Source organism: Nicotiana tabacum, chromosome 22 (genome assembly GCF_000715075.1).
Source record: "Nicotiana tabacum cultivar K326 chromosome 22, ASM71507v2, whole genome shotgun sequence".
NCBI lineage: Eukaryota > Viridiplantae > Streptophyta > Magnoliopsida > Solanales > Solanaceae > Nicotiana > Nicotiana tabacum.
In genome coordinates this window covers 155,240,600-155,256,644 of record NC_134101.1, presented here as the reverse complement: position 1 = coordinate 155,256,644, position 16,045 = coordinate 155,240,600, and the positions used below count along the sequence as shown (strand labels likewise).

At 36.9% G+C, this 16,045-nt stretch overlaps 1 protein-coding gene across 1 annotated transcript; it reads right to left on the bottom strand.

Annotated features, from left to right (window-relative positions):
• Nucleotides 1–1,012: 1,012 nt before the first annotated feature.
• LOC107795514 (ARM REPEAT PROTEIN INTERACTING WITH ABF2) lies at nucleotides 1,013–9,767 on the bottom strand. Its single transcript, XM_075245168.1, has 19 exons — nucleotides 9,354–9,767; nucleotides 9,053–9,213; nucleotides 8,099–8,271; nucleotides 7,886–8,006; nucleotides 7,731–7,805; nucleotides 7,518–7,612; nucleotides 7,281–7,356; nucleotides 7,059–7,166; nucleotides 5,920–6,048; nucleotides 5,758–5,826; nucleotides 5,547–5,606; nucleotides 5,174–5,297; nucleotides 4,945–5,084; nucleotides 2,915–2,978; nucleotides 2,749–2,828; nucleotides 2,195–2,259; nucleotides 1,987–2,104; nucleotides 1,793–1,917; nucleotides 1,013–1,276 (listed from the first exon to the last, which is right to left on the bottom strand). The coding sequence occupies exons 1-19, from the start codon at nucleotides 9,601–9,603 to the stop codon at nucleotides 1,153–1,155; spliced, it is 2,157 nt and encodes a 718-aa protein (XP_075101269.1). The 5' UTR covers nucleotides 9,604–9,767; the 3' UTR covers nucleotides 1,013–1,152.
• Nucleotides 9,768–16,045: the final 6,278 nt, after the last annotated feature.

Below are 16,045 nucleotides of genomic sequence, written 5' to 3'. Positions count from 1 at the left end.
AAACTTTCCAAAGATTTGTTAATACTCATTGAATTCCTGTAGTCTATAGGATATTGTTATCCACCAAAGAATACATCGGCTTCGAGCTATTAAATATTATAGCTTTTTCTTTGTGAAATAACTATTACTAGGAGGTAAAAGAAAGAAAATTTCTATGACAAGACAAGTTCAAAAATACTTTCTTTTTCCCTTAAATACTTCAAGACTTATACCTTATAATATATCTACAAGATAATTACTTTGGTAAGACTAATAAAATAAATATTTAACTTTTCTTCCCGCTACTGCCATGTGCAACATGCACTAATTTTAACTTGATATCGAATTTCATATGTTCAACTGTGAATATTCTCGTCAAACCAAGACACTAGAAGGTGGAAGGAAATTCCCTCAAACTTGTCTTGATTGTATATTTTTTTCATTAAGCCTTTTTTCAAGAAATAATTTAGGGAATCATTTTCTAATATTCCAACTAGGATAAAACATTTTACATTAAAATGGAAAAAATATTTCTCTCCCTGATGAGCAAAAATCAATTTTCTTAGAGCTATTTTACCTTTTAACTTAATTTTATTTGTTCCAACTAACACTTGGGACATCATTACGCATAAATTATTTTCTGTATACTTAAATTTGATACTAATGTTTTGACCAAAAGAGTGATAGTATAAGCTCATTTTTTTTATCACAATGAATGTCACTAACCAATTTATGAGGTGGTGATCTCCATCTCTTCATAATTAGCTCGATGTCTAGTGGATTTGGTAGTATAGGAGTCATTTTCTGCTGGAAAATTTTTCAGTTTTTTGTTGGTAAGTAAAACTTTTCTAGAATTTTTTTAAAGAATAATAATAAAATAAGCAAATTGGATAGTGTTGTAATAAAATTTTGAGTAATATCCGAAGAGTTCCACAGAAATCTTGGATTACCACACCCGCTTACCTTAAAAATTTCGATTGAATGCTGAAATTCTATCACCTCATCAAAGACCACTAGGAACAACATAGCAAGCTTTGAAACTGAACTTTATAAGCTAGTTAACCATCCAATGATTTGGAATTGGTGCATCCAATGAGGATTTACATTAGCTCTCATTTTGAGACACTATTACAACAGTAACCCATTCCTGTACATACTCTCCCGTGGTTACAATTAAGAAAAGAACAAAACTGAATGTGCAGCACCCACCCGCATATCAGCTTGAATTGGCCTGGTAAGCGCCCTTACAAAGTAACTACGAGTCTCGGGTAATACACGTTGAATCAAATGTGAATACCTACATATGAAATTATAATGCCTTAATACACATAACAAGACAACTTAATAGAGTTCATACTAATCATTATGGGAATCTTCACTTCAAGTTGAATGACATGCTTTGCAATTTCACACACACCAAATAGACGTACACTTTCTCATAATGAAATAAGTTTGTGTTTATCATTAACAATAAAAAAACTTCACAATCACCTCTTATGATTCTAAAAATTTAAATGACAAAAAAGCATTTTATCATCTTGTGCTTAGCTATACTTGATCAAGCTTCTAGTTATAATTACCATAGAACAATAAGCAGTCCATATTCTACAAATTACCAAGTTGAAGTACTTTCTTTTTCCTTTTCATAACCCGTGTTTTTAAAAGATACTCAGGAGTTCAGGTTGACAAAGAATAGGTGAAAACTGTGTGCTAATGGCTGGCCAGATAGGTTAGAAGGATATCCAGTTTGGTTCGTCACCCACCGAACTCATAAAAATAATGTAATTAAGGATAGTGAAGGTCCAGGACATACCATGGCATGACACTTAATTGGTCAAACTTTTCCAAAATGAATACAATGCAAGCATTACGTAATGTCAAAGCATTAAAGGCCTCCGACAACTCGAACATGAGAGAGACACTTTCCACAGATATATCCTAGAATAGACAAACATCATTAGTAAAATTGTGACAGAAACCCCCCCCCCCCCAAATCTCAGCACTCACCTGCGCAATGGCATACTCGCAAAGACGTTTAAGGCCCTCTAATAGATACTGATCTGCAGCTCTTAGAAGATCCTGTGCAACATCCAAATTAACATCTACAGATCCTGTGTATATGTACCTGCAAGCAAGAGAGATTTGTCTTTAATAATGCAAGATTGACTTTCAAAATCTGAACCAAGGATGTGATGGTAATTAAAGTGCACTCTACCTCATCATCAACTCAAAAACATCCCATCGGATATTTGGGATCTCTATGTCTTTGGCATCTCTCTCCTGCAATACATTATCTACAGACTGTTAGAAACAAAATATCAAGCAAATATGTTTGGCTATTAGTTGTGACTCCTTTTGCAGTGGCCATGCATACACAGCCTCTCTACTGCACAAGGTGGGGGTAAGACTGCCTACTCACTGCCCTCCCTAGACCCCATTTGTGGAATTACACTGGGTTTGTTGTTGTACAAAAGAAAAAGATAATCAATAGAAAAAACACTTTACACAAAAATTGAAGATAAAGCAGGTCAGCTCTTGCATACATAACAAAGTTGCTAGCCATCAAATAAAAATAAAAGACATGAGGCTCACAGTTCGTAACTCGATGGATAATGGCCCACCCCTTTACCCTTCTCCAATTATGCACGATATCATCTTTAAAGTTATCAAGATTGATTTTTACAATGTATGATATCTTTTACACAGTTAGGAAATGAATAAATTTAAAACATAGAACGTAGACATCTTTTGGCTAGGAATACAACTCACCCGGTAGCCACCATCAAACATAGCTCGAAATGCATCAGAAGAAGCTAGTAAACAAATCCTATGGGCATAAAACCGTTTGCCTGGCGGAAGCACATAAAAAAGTAAGATACAACATTTAAAAAAGAAAAAGGGAAGAGATACATTTGAACAGTAAAACTGCTCTTACCCTCAACTAAAAATGTCACATCAGACAACGTAGAATTATTTACATACTGCTCTCCCAGATAAACCTGGATTTAAAAGAAATTAAAAGACAAAAATGAGGGAAAGAGATACTGCATCGGGATGGAATAAGCTTTCACTAATAATTTGAGATCAGAAAGGACAGAAAGAATGAATACAATCAACCAAATATGAAAGAGTTTAGGAGAACATAAAGTGGTCAAAACAATCAGCACCAAATAGCCAATATTGGGTGCTAAAAAGCAACAAGATTTCATCAAAATGCAAAGCACCTCAAATTCTCCCAAATGTCATCAGAAGTAACTCGACATTATCTACATCCTCAAAGTTGAAGAGTCACCCTAAACCCACTTTATGGCCTACTTAACACCTTAACCTGGTGGCAGAAACTAAAAGAATTAGAGCAGATGCTCCTCCTTATTTTGGGGTTGGGGGACTACTTTTCAGGTCTTCAAGATGTACAATCAGCATTTTTGGAACGGTAAGAACTCGGAAAAAAAATCTAAGTCTCATGTCTTCATAGCGCACCGCTTTGGAAAAAAATTAAGCATCGATCGATAGACACACAACTACCTCCTTGTAACCTCCAAGGAGGGGGGGAGGGGGATAAGAAGAAGATAGGAGCATCACATTGAGAGATGTTATCCAATCTACACTGAATACAAACAGCAAGGCAGATCACCAAATGGGTCACATAAAGTATTTGCAGTCAAAAACTACAACCATAGGGATGGGCATGTAAATTTGGAAACAACAATCGATAATATCAGAAACCACAAGGAAAGATGACCAAATATATTAAATTTGCATAGTTATATTATAAGTTTCAAAGAGTTGTTTCCTCCCTTTAGTATAAATTCTTCTTTTAGGGGTCGCTTGGTATGAGGTATAAGTAGATATAGTGTTGGTATAAAAATTTAATACCACCTTAATACTTTGTTTGGTTAGCAAACCTGGTATAAGTTATCCCGGGATTAAAATTAGTACCGGGATAACTTATACCTTGTAGGGAGTGGGGTAATTAGTGCCGGGATAACTTATACCTTCTTCTTAGAAATTATGCAATTGTCATTTTTAATACAACATACCAAACAGTGAATAAAAAACAATACCATGATAACTAATCCTAGCATAACTTATCCCAGCATAAGCCGTATTGTAACCAAACAACCCCTTAGTGAAAGCCTAATCTCAACTCTCTCACTAAGATCAGATCTGCAAACAGAGGTTCTTCCTAAAGGACCAAAGCAAATACCTTTCTTATATGCAAAGTTTTGAATAGGTTGAATAAGCCTATGACCATGCAGGAGAGTTTATGCTTCTACAAAGGTTGCATCTTTGATCCCTAGAGATCTGTTCATATCCACGACAACACTATTACCATCTCTCTCTTTTTCTGGGATAATCGTGGTGTCCGGCCAGCTTGCACGGACCTCGACTAATCTCATGGGATACCTGCCACCTCTCACCAGCAACAGGTACCAAGTAATTGTATCCACCAAGGCTTAGATAGATGGGAAGAAATCACCTGGCATTTTTTGCCTCATGATTCTCACCACTTCATTGACCACTAGGCCACACCCTTGGGTGCAACACTATTACCATCTCTTATGGGTCAAGGCTAATAATGCAGAAACTGTTTCTACACATAAATATCTATAAATAAACTTGGAAGTTTCACAATCCACATTAATGTCTAAATCTGAATCCACAATTGCCTCTTGAAGCAAAACTATTGTAGATGTAAATTTTCGGCCTTATCCTAAAATTATGCCAATTATTCTAAAATCAAGAAGGCAATGAAGATGAATGAGAAATTTTGATTATCTTTGAAAGGTCCTAGTAAGGTCAAGCAATGATAGTCTGACTAAGCACTACAGGTATAGCAGTGGAGAAATGAAACAGAAACCAACAAAAAGTCAAAAAGTAAAAGGCAATGATCTAAGTCCTGCTCGAAGCGAAAGTTGAAGAACCTTGATAGTGCAATCAAACAAAAAATTAAGAAAAACAAACCTGAGGTATAGGGGATGGAGGAGCAGCATCGACTTGCGAAAGTGAGCTAGCTTTGTTAGCCAATTTGCACAAAGCTACAGAGCCATCTTTTTGGTGCTTCAAGTTTGTTGATTCAAGGAGCTCCAAAAGCAACTCTAATCCTAGAAGTGCATAATCGACATAGAAGATATCGTCATTGCCTAACCAGAACCCATAAAAACCCAATCTCAAGTCTAAATCAAACTTATACCATCGTTATTAATGAAAATTGTTTTTTGGTCATCTGGTGAACAAAGATGGGCCAGGGCCAAAGCAACTCGTCTCTGAATAACCTTCTCCCCAATGCGCATCAAATATATCAGATGGCCCAATATCTACAAAAGAAGGAGAAAAAGATTACATATAAGGATGACTAAACTTATAAGATTTAACAAAAGCACCTTGAGAAATGTAAAATTAAAATGTGGAGAAGGGAGGTAAGTTGCATCCATGTCATCAGAAGTCAAAGTTTGCTATTGGAACCAACAAAATACACTCATGGTTTTTTGTTCTCCGGTATGCATATGTCCTTCATCGCCAAGGTAAACTCACAGAAACAAATAACTTAAGATATAGAAACTTACTCGTCCGTGGATCTTCTCTTCTAATCTCTTCAATGTCTTTGCTACACAATCTCTAGTCGGCTGCATAGTCAGTGAACTCAATTTAGGAGCTCGGGGCAATATGTATAACAATAATAATCCAAACTCATTTAAGGTAACAAAGGTACCTATCCTTGAGAGAAAAGCATAAAATTGAAGAATCGCAAAAAAAGGGGAAGTCAAGAGATCATACTTGGACAATAAATTCTCCATCCTGAAGCTTTTGAACACCTCCAACCTTTATAAGATCAGCAACATTATCCTAAAGCAGAAAGTCACAGTAAGTCTAAAGAAGCATGTAAGTGCATGAAACTGATTATAATAAGAGTATATATGATCTGGTGACATGCAGCACCTCATTATCAGCAAGCCCATATAGAGCGAATGCAGCATTGTGTTGCAATGATCCATTTTTTGAGTCAAGGAGCTTCAACAATGGGATAATTCCACCACAGTGAGCAATACCAGCCTGATTGTGTGTGTCCTGAACATCATGGAACCACTAACTCTCGGTCAATAACGTAGTACTAAATCCTCAAATCAAATTAAGTGCTATGAGAAAGAAGAAGAGAAGAAAATGGTCTGGCGCTGGCATTCCTCATATTTGAAGTGAAATAGGAGCTCCCAAGGAAGTACAAAAGTTAAAATACTGTTCTGTACCATAATTAGGAACATCACAGTATCTTGATAAACTATTTTGCTTGGGCTATTAAAGTTTAATTAATGTTACTTTTCAAAACTGTTGTCATGTGATCGACGAACATGCATCAAAAAATTGTGAGATATAGAGCCACATATCATTTATCTACATCTGAAACAGAGCTAGTGATGAGGAAATGATACAGATCTGAAGAAGCCTGTCAGTAGAAACTGTAAATCACAAGAGATCGAGCCATTTCAGAAAATTAAGTGATGAAGAAGATATCCTCAAAATCCACTATATGATATTGTTTAGAGGCAGTACTATAGCTTCCAGAAGGTTAGGGTTGATTAAACTTCCATATTGAGAAATCATTACTATTATCCTTGCATAAGTTTTCTGCCCCAAAAGCATCAATTTCTTATCCTCTTAGAGATTACTCCACATAATCATAGGTAGATATCATATTTCAAGACCTGCCGAAGTTAGTGAATGTCAAACAAAAATTATGTGAATTAACAGTTGCTCATCTACAAATGATTATCATAATCAACCATTTTTAATAGAAACCTTTTGCAGCAGCAGAACAATCAATAGTCCAATGGGACCAGTACAAAGGTCATATAAAGAGATCATTAGCATGCTTCACACTTAATCAGTAATCATCAAATAGAAGTTTGTGATAAATCATCCCTAAGAAAATTTGAAAGTCGGAAAGATAATTCTTGAATGGCAAGCTTACATCAGACAGCCAATAGTCCAAGTGCTACTACTAAAAGAATGAATAGAAACAGATTGTCATGACAAGTACAAGAAAATTGTGCAACTCAAGATTTATCAGGATGAGGAATTACCTGTGCCAACCTCCCTAGAGCAAAGGCTGACATTTCCCTAAGTTGAGCATCTGGAGATTGCAACATCTCAATTAGTGGTGGAACTGCTCCTCTTTGCACAATATGAATCTGCAAGAGGTTTAAATGGATTTTACATTGTGTAAATAAGATTAAGTTGCTCAGAAATGCTACTTAAACAAAGAGTTTCTCCTATGAAGAAAGTGATAGAGCTTATTAATCAACCTTACAGTCTGTATCAGTTGCTGCAAATTGTCCTAGCAGTAAAGCAGCTTCCCTTTGGCTCTCTGAACAGGAGGAACTGGCATACAAGATTTATAGTGAGCAAACCACAGAGGAAAAAAGAAAAGAGCATATAGTTGCACAGATAGGTCCTTCTAGAGGACTCTGCAAATAATAACGCACGTATCAGAAATGTTAAAAATGATCAGGTCACTCAAAAGTTATGAGAGTTCATTATACCTAAGTAGCCCAATTACAGGTTGTAAAGCTCCTGCAAGAAGAACTTCTTTCTTGATATTTGGTGATGAGTGCACCAGATTTCCGATGACTCCAACCTGCCACCCACAATTTAATTAGCTTTGTGGATGACTACCAGATGAATCAAAGCCAAGACCCTGGGTTATATTAAATATCATATGTGCTAGTTTATCATAACATTAAATGACGTCTCACCGCTTCATAGTGTATAGCAGTATCTTCAGACCGAAGCATTAGTATAAGAGTAGGGAGTGCATTGCATTCCACAATCTGCAATCAATTCACACAAATTAACATAAATCAAACAGATAACCATAGAAATATTCAAGATAAATTTGTAAGCAATTAACCTGATTTTTGTTCTCATCATTCTTAAATGCCAAAGTTCGTAAGGCTCCTGCAGCTGCTCTCTGCACCTTTGAATCAACAAACTCAAGCAATTCAACAAGTGGAGGGATGCCACCTTCAATCCTATAGTCACAGAATACAGATGAAGTAAGAAATAGAGGTCTTCTTTCTGCAGATGCTAAATAACAAAGTTTCCAGATAAGGAGCAAACTAACCTAACACGAGTTTTGATGCTGCTGTTTTCATGAGCAAGATTCGTGACTGCATCAGCTGCCCGACGGATAACACCATTGACTGCTCGAGAGTTCTGAGCATCTCTGTGCCTCTTCAGCAGATTAACAAGATGAGGCAAAGCTCCAGCATCAACAATGAGTTGTTGGTGCTCTGGCTGTCAGGCATAAATATAAAATATATTAAAGAAGAGAGAGAGTAAATATCTACTCCTCTGAGTTTCAGAAGTACATAAAGTACGGACTATCCAGAATGAAGTAGAAAAGCAAATTTCTTTTCAGCATGAGTATGATATACAAAAAATTAAGAAGGCACATAAGAAAAAAAAAAACAAATACTCCAAGTGTATGAGTTAGATGAAGTTGCAATGATGGAAAATCATTTATAGGCAACATAAATATTGTAATAGCAGGCAGTTAACTCAAAACACCCATCTTACACTGATTAAAACTAATTTAAATCTGCACATGTTCCTACTTGGAAATTATCTACTTTGCAATACACTGAGGTAATTAACCTTTTACTTGATTTGCACACAAAAAAGTCTTCAAGATCTCCAGCATTCCGTTACCCTTTCTTCTTAATAGATAATTTCAGAGTCTAAGATACAAGTAAAGTTATAATGATAGATTGATAGTTTTTCAAAGATTGCCCTTGCAACATATTTGGTAAATGCCCTTGCCACAAATAAATTAAACTAAGTGCTCAAATAATACAGCAAAATGAAAATCTCATTTACAGTAACGTATTCCATATAATACATAGCTCTTGTAGCAAAAGCAAGCTCTTTTCTACATTTTGACTATCACCAGAAGTATGAGATAGTTTATACAATCATCTGCAAAAACAAACTGGTTTTACTTCACCGCATCACTGAAAGATGGCTATCATACAGTATAAACACTGAGAAAAATCTGAAAAACGAGCTGAAAGCTTACTTTTATAGCAAGAAGCCCAAGCGTAAAAGCACTTCCTTTCTCAACCTCATGTTCGTATGGCATGTGACTACCTTCACCTTCACTCACATGCGGCGGCGCCTCTAGATGCTGCACCAAAACCGGAACAGCACCACAATCCACAATTACGTTCACAATTTCCTCTACAAAAACACAAATCCTCAATTATCAAAACCTACTATCACTCTCAAACTAATTAAAAAGGCTATCGAACTCTCCGCATGAACATCGAAAAATTCTGATCAACTGGAAATGAAAAGCAAAATCGAGAGTTTTGCGTTACCGTTTTTGGCTAGTTCAGAGAGAACGTGTATACCGCGTTTTGCGGAGGCTCGATCTGACTCGGATGAAGAAAAGGAAGATTCTATAACCTCAACCTGTGTACGGACTTCACGCGCCAGATCTTGATGAGCTTCTTCCGAAGATAAAGAAGATGAAACCGTTTGATCTTCTTCGAGACCTTCGTGTAGCTTTCTCTTCAAGCTCCTTCTACCAGAGCTCGACGAGCGTTCGCTGTGCTTCTGGTTCTCCATGGGAGAGTAGATGAGGAGGAAAAGGAGAAAAGGTGTGACACAGAGTAATCAGTGTGTGTAGTGTGTGGGGGGCAATTTAGGGATAAAAATGAAATGTTTATGGGAGTGCTTTGCTTTAGGTTTTTATTTTTTGTACCAGGGGACCTTTTTCGTGCAATGCCCGCGTTTTACAAAAACAGTAAATTTTGGGAATTTAAACTTATTTTTGGTGGACTCCCGCCATTAATCCTCTATAGGGCCAACGACACTGCCAAAAAACCTTTTTATAACCCAAACTCGCGAATCAAGTAATGTACAACCTTCGGCTTCAAGCTGAATTGGCTCAGCCTGTAGGCCTTCTTTTAATATCTTTAATTTATATGACAATATTTGATTGAACATGAAATATTTAAAAAATATTAGAAAGTTACTATTATTAATATTTGAATAGCTATAAATTATCTCATTAAAACAAAAATTCATTGGGTCAAGGGAGCAGTACTATTTTTCTGACTATCTGTGAGCCTTTATTTAACATCCTTTAATTAGTGTTGTAACTTTTTGTTGAGTTCTACTCTATTCCCTCTTTTATTTACTATGACTTGTCACTTGTCGGGAAACATGTAGGTCATATTTTGAGTTTTGTTAGTATAAAATATACTCCTTAATACAAATTGCTGTTAAAATGCTAGTGATTTCCTTTTCACCGAAATGATTTTCTAACTATCCTAATGCAATTATTCATAAAAGAGTACGACTTTTTATGTGAATTGTCTACACTGAGGGTGTAACTGTAGTAGAGTGCGGCGGTGTGTCACCACCCCAATTTCCCTCCATAGAATATCGTGATAGCACATAATCTTTAAGATTAGATAAGCCTAATACTTGGTGATAATTAATGGAATTTAACTAACTTACTTTAAATAATATCTGAACAACATAGCTGACCCAACAACAGTTACTTAACCTCAAAACCTGTAGAACAAGTCATAAACCTTTTTAAAAGTAACTCAGTATATGAATGAATACATCACTGTTCCGGAGTAATAAGAAACAATGGAAATAAATACAACAAAAGGTGACTTTGGAGCCTGCGAACGTCCAACATGTGTACCTTGAAGTCTCCAGCCGCACAAGCATAAGTATCAAACCAACTCGATCTGAAAACCTGATTCTGCACCAAAATATGCAGAAGCGTATCATGAGTACACCACGGTGGTACCCAATAAGTATCAAGTCTAACCTCGGTAGAGTAGTGACGAGGCCAAGTCAAAACACCTACCGGACATGTAAACATGTGCAAGATATAACATAAAGCTAACAAGGAAAGAATATCAATGTAATGCCAATAGCTCAAAGAATTCAAATTACAATCAATGGTGAAGATAAGGGAAACACGAATGACGACGAGAAATAACCAAGTAATTAAGCAACAACATAGTCGGGGTACGAATGAAGTATGAATGTGTTCAAGTAGGGAAAAGATGACAACTCAACCAATCAAATCATTCCTCATACACGAATTTCAACAATCCCACTTCTCGTAATCTCATATTATAAATCACAACTTTCAAACGTTACACACATGGCACTTTGTATCCACATTTTCCATATCACTTTCGCACGGCAAAATTCACGTGCTACCAGGTACATAGTATCCTTGTCAAATGCTAATAAATAATATTTGAAGGATCTATTCATATATAATAAAGTAAAATTACTGTTTCTAAACCAAACAGGAAATCAATGAGAAAATGAATTTATTTTGAAAAATATTTAGGTGAAGAGAATAATGTTTTTAAATAAAATAAGGCATTGGATAAGTTACTGATTTGAATATACAACAACAACAACAACAACAACAACCCAGTGTAATCCCACAAGTGGGGTCTGAGGAGGGTAATATGTACGCAGACCTTACCTCTACCCCGAGGGGCAGAGAGGCTGTTTCCAGGAGACCCACGGCTCAAAGAGGCAACAAGGGACACTGATTTAAATATAGAATTTAATAAATTAAAACATAATAGCAATTCCTTTTTAAGTAAAGTAGAAACATCAGATAAGGTAAGGAGATTAAGTTAAAATATGATGACTAGTAAAAATAGTAAGGTATCGAATGAAACGACGAGTTTTAATTTAAGAGTCACATAATGCAAGCATGTTATTAGTTCTTTTATTTAAAGTTGTTATGATACTAACAACTCGACAAGGTATGAGACAATGACTCGACGTAATAAATTCATTTTGAAAATCAATTCACCCAAATAATAGTAAAAGGAAAAGAAAACAGGAAATGACGGCAAAACAGTAAACTAATGAAAATAACTTGATCCTCGAAAATCAGTAAAAACAAAAAATACCAATCCTCAAAGTCTCGTACGAAAGAACCAAAGCCAACACAATACAACAAGGAATAAAAAACACATAAATTATTGTAGTGCGCAACCCGATCCTACCGTACAACACGATTCTCCCTTATTTCACAATATAAATATCAATAATAATAAGTAAATATATATGTTGCAACGTGCAACCCAATCCCACCATATAATTAAAATCAAATCATAATTCTCCCTTATTTCACCATATCAATCCACCCTTATTTCACCTGTTGCGGCGCGCAATCCGATCTCACCGTATCAGTATAAATTCTCTCTTATTCTCTCTGTTACGGCGTGTAACCCAATCCATAAGTAAATTGTTAGTTTATATGAGTCCACCAAACAGTAGAGTATCTGGTCCACTATAAGGTTATGCTAAGAATGCTAGTAAAACTGTAAGTAAATGAGACACATGAATTTTTACGTGAAAAAATCCCACACAAGGGGACAAAAACCATGACCTACCCTTGCAGGCTTTCAACTTCACAAACTTGTAATCTCACTATTACAAGCCACTTTGTAATACCTCTACTACAAAGGATATAACTTAACTAACTTATGATACTCTTACCACAAGCCACTTTGTGACTCTCTTGTTACAAAGGCTTTAAAATTATGACTAAACCTAGTCACAACATAAACTTAGAAAGTTTACGGATTTTGGTTTTCCTAAAACAAAGCTTCTAAAAAGAAAGATAGGAGTTACAATGAATGACAAATAACAAGATTACAACTCAACTACGGATACACATAGACTCATTGTGAAACTGATCCTTTAGTGGAGTTGTCTTTTTGTTCTTGACATACCAGTGACTTCAATGCCGGATGAACACTTTAATGCTTGAGAGAATATCATTGAATGCTCAAGTGAAGTGTTGTGCCTTGCACCAGGCTGTTATACTACAAAAGATATCACAATGGTGATGTCAAATCTTGTCACACACTTCTTCCCAATAAGAAGTGACCGTTGCACTGTCGCGTGTACAGTTGCGGACAGTCACTTTCTACAGTTGCGTTCCAGCTGCATAGTTGGCTTGTACTTATGTCATAGAACCTTAAGGGACTAGGTCCCTGTTGTGTTCCTCTTTGTAACAGTTGCGGATAGTCACTATCTGCTGTTACGTTCCATATGTACAGTTGACTTGTACTTCTGTTGGAGAAAGGGACCATGTCCCTGTTGTATTCTTCCTTGTGGTTGTTCACTCACTTGCTAGAGATCAGACTGAACATTGTTCATTTGAAGAGTACACCAGGTGTGTGAGATTCTTTATCTGGTTCTTGACAATAAGTTTGTTAGATCATCAAAACATAAAAAACATAAGACAAAGACATTGAAAACCCATCAATTTCCCCATTTTTGATGATGACAAACTTAGGCAGTGATGGTATTTGTTTAGAGTAGAGATAACCAGATAAGGTACCAGAAACTATACATGTTCCCCCCGACCTTTTGCTTTTTCCCCCTTAATCAGATCCCTTATATTTGCAGCAAGAAATTACACAAGTTCCCCCTAACCCCTTGACCCCTGACCTTACTCTCTGACCTTACTCCCTGACATTACTCCCTGACCTTTTCCCCCTTTTGGCATCATTAAAAAGATACACATGCAGGCAATTAGCATAAAAAGGTCTAACACAACCAATTCATGCCACATATGTGCACACAACATGACAGAAAAGAGAAGCTAGAGGAAAGCAGTATTGTACATGCACAAAGAAGAGCTGTTTCATTAATACTAACAATGGATTGAGCAAAACAGGAGCAGTAGTGGTGAAATCCAGCATGCCTATCACAAAAAGACAAACAAAAAGAAAATAACAGCCACAAAACATTAGAACAAAAAATAGTTGGTCATTAAGAGGACTGGGGGCACTAGGAGAGGGAGGCTTGAAAGAGGAGGCAGCAATGTTTTTGAGAACCAGGTCCAGTCGGGCATTTGCAGACAGTTGTTCTTCAAGTAATTTTGCGCGAAGCTTATCATTTTCCTTTGTCAGGCGGGCAACTTCTTCATTAATGGAATCGGGTCCTTTAACAGAGCTGAGTTTCCAGTATGACATTTTGAGCCTTCAACCGTCTGATATCTTTAGAAGCTGTGTTTTGAGCATTGATCAGTTGAGAAATGGTCGAGATACTTTTACCAACACTTTATACGCACTCACATTCTTCCAGAGTGGTTTTAGAGAAGATTTGCTTGTGTGTGCCTACTCTGGGATTATCCAAGGGGACCTTGTAAAATCTGAACACTTGAGTGAGGAGAAAACCATATGGTAGCCCATGATTCCCACATTTAAAGTTTGCCACCTTTTATATGATCTATCATGATTGCTGGCAGACTGATTGGGACAAGCTCATCAAGTGCCTCCATTAAGACCATATCCGATTTTGTAACAATGGATCGTCTCTCAGAACGAGGTAAGAGCACCTTATTGACCAGTTCAAAAAGAAGCTGATGCTCAGGAAGTAATATCTTCTTATGCACATGTTCCCCTTGCTGAATAGCTTGCTCTTTCATGATAGCTCTCCTAAAGTTGACACCATAAACACCTTTGACTGAGGGCATTCCTTCACGTGGAATTCTGAGAACCTTTCCCAATGCTGAAGCGTCAAGTACAATGTCTACCCCATTTACTAGTGCACAAATGTGATCCCCCTCAACGGTGAAGAGAGATGCGTAGAAATGTTTTAGCGCATCTTCGTACACCAGAGGCATGCTCCCCTGAAACAAGTGCTCACATTGCTGAAATTCCACTATCTTCAGAATTTGTCTCATACTGGCCATCTCTGAAATTGCTGGGTCAAATGTACGACCCCAAAAGACTTTCTGAGTTCTTAATCTCTGCTGCCAAAGACCACTATCACTGAGCATGGTCCTCAGAGAACCAGGTTCTCTAACAGTTTCCCGTTTTGTTTGCTAGATCCTTCAATAGACTTTCCTTTCCAGCTTACTAGCCCCACAATATCATCTTCAGACATGGCTTGCTCAACTGGACTCTTCTTAGACTTGTTGTTGCCCTTCACGGATGCACCATTTTGTTTCTCAATAGTTTCATCGGAAGCTTTATCCATAGAATTTTGAGCTTTTATAGATTTTTTCACTAAGGAACCAGGTTCCTTTGGAGCATTTTTGTCAATACTACTTACTGGAACACTCTTGTCAATAACAAATTCTCATTTATTCATCAACCTCTTTTTCCTTATATTGACACTCCTTCTACTTTTCTGCAATGTAGACTTAAAACCCTCTTTCTGCTGTTACCTGATAATGGGTGGATTGGAGGAGGATTTTAAGAGCTTAGGACGATCGGGAGGTGCAAAAGTGGGTTCGCCTGGAAGAGAATCAGGTTCTTCAGTAGGTTTTTCTGGGAACGTCTCATGAGCCAAAGACTCGAGGAGTACTATGGTTCTTACATCGCCTAGGAATGGAGTTTCTTCCCCCTGATACTCAGACGAGAGATATGCTCCTTCATTCATTAGAATCTCAGCAACGATAGCCATGATGTTATGCACCTTTTCTAGTGACTCTATAAGAGTCACTAAGTCCAAAACAGAGGAGTTCAGATACTAATCAGGATCATCCTTAGAGACCTCTGACACTTGAGAGGTGAAACCCCCTGAGTGTTCTTTGATTAGATCAGAGGAATGACAAGACATAGAGTTTTCAATACATGGGAGGAAAACAGGGTTTGTCAAAAAAGGAAAGACTATAGGAAAAGAGGAGGAACCATGTGTGGATACAGTAGTATTGGAAGAAGTGGAATAGTGAATCTCTGGGGATGACTTTAATGATGATATGGAAGTAGGAGTGGGGTTAATGGTGAGAGAAGGAAGCGATCGTTCGATTGCCATTATAGGAGTATTTGGAAGAGAAGTAGAGTGAGAGAGAGAGAGATGAAGAGAGGATCACAATATACAAAAGAGATGAAGGTTCATGACTTGCTGTGAGGGAGAAAGAAAGTTTTATTGGGAAAAAGACTAATAATGAGAAGAGAGAGAAACGAGTTCTGAATAATTCTAAAAACGGTGGTAGGTTTGTGGGAAAACGTTATCGTGTAGAGGGGATGAAGGGATTTGAAAGACAAGA

Bases quoted from the DNA above. Each gene is read 5' to 3' on its own strand.
- LOC107795514 (XM_075245168.1), bottom strand. From the start codon at position 9,603: ATGGAGAACCAGAAGCACAGCGAACGCTCGTCGAGCTCTGGTAGAAGG. The intron at 9,214-9,353 runs GTAACGCAAAAC...GTGTTTTTGTAG, and splicing joins CTCTGAACTAGCCAAAAACG to AGGAAATTGTGAACGTAATT. The intron at 5,827-5,919 runs GTGCTGCATGTC...TTTCTGCTTTAG, and splicing joins ATGGGCTTGCTGATAATGAG to GATAATGTTGCTGATCTTAT.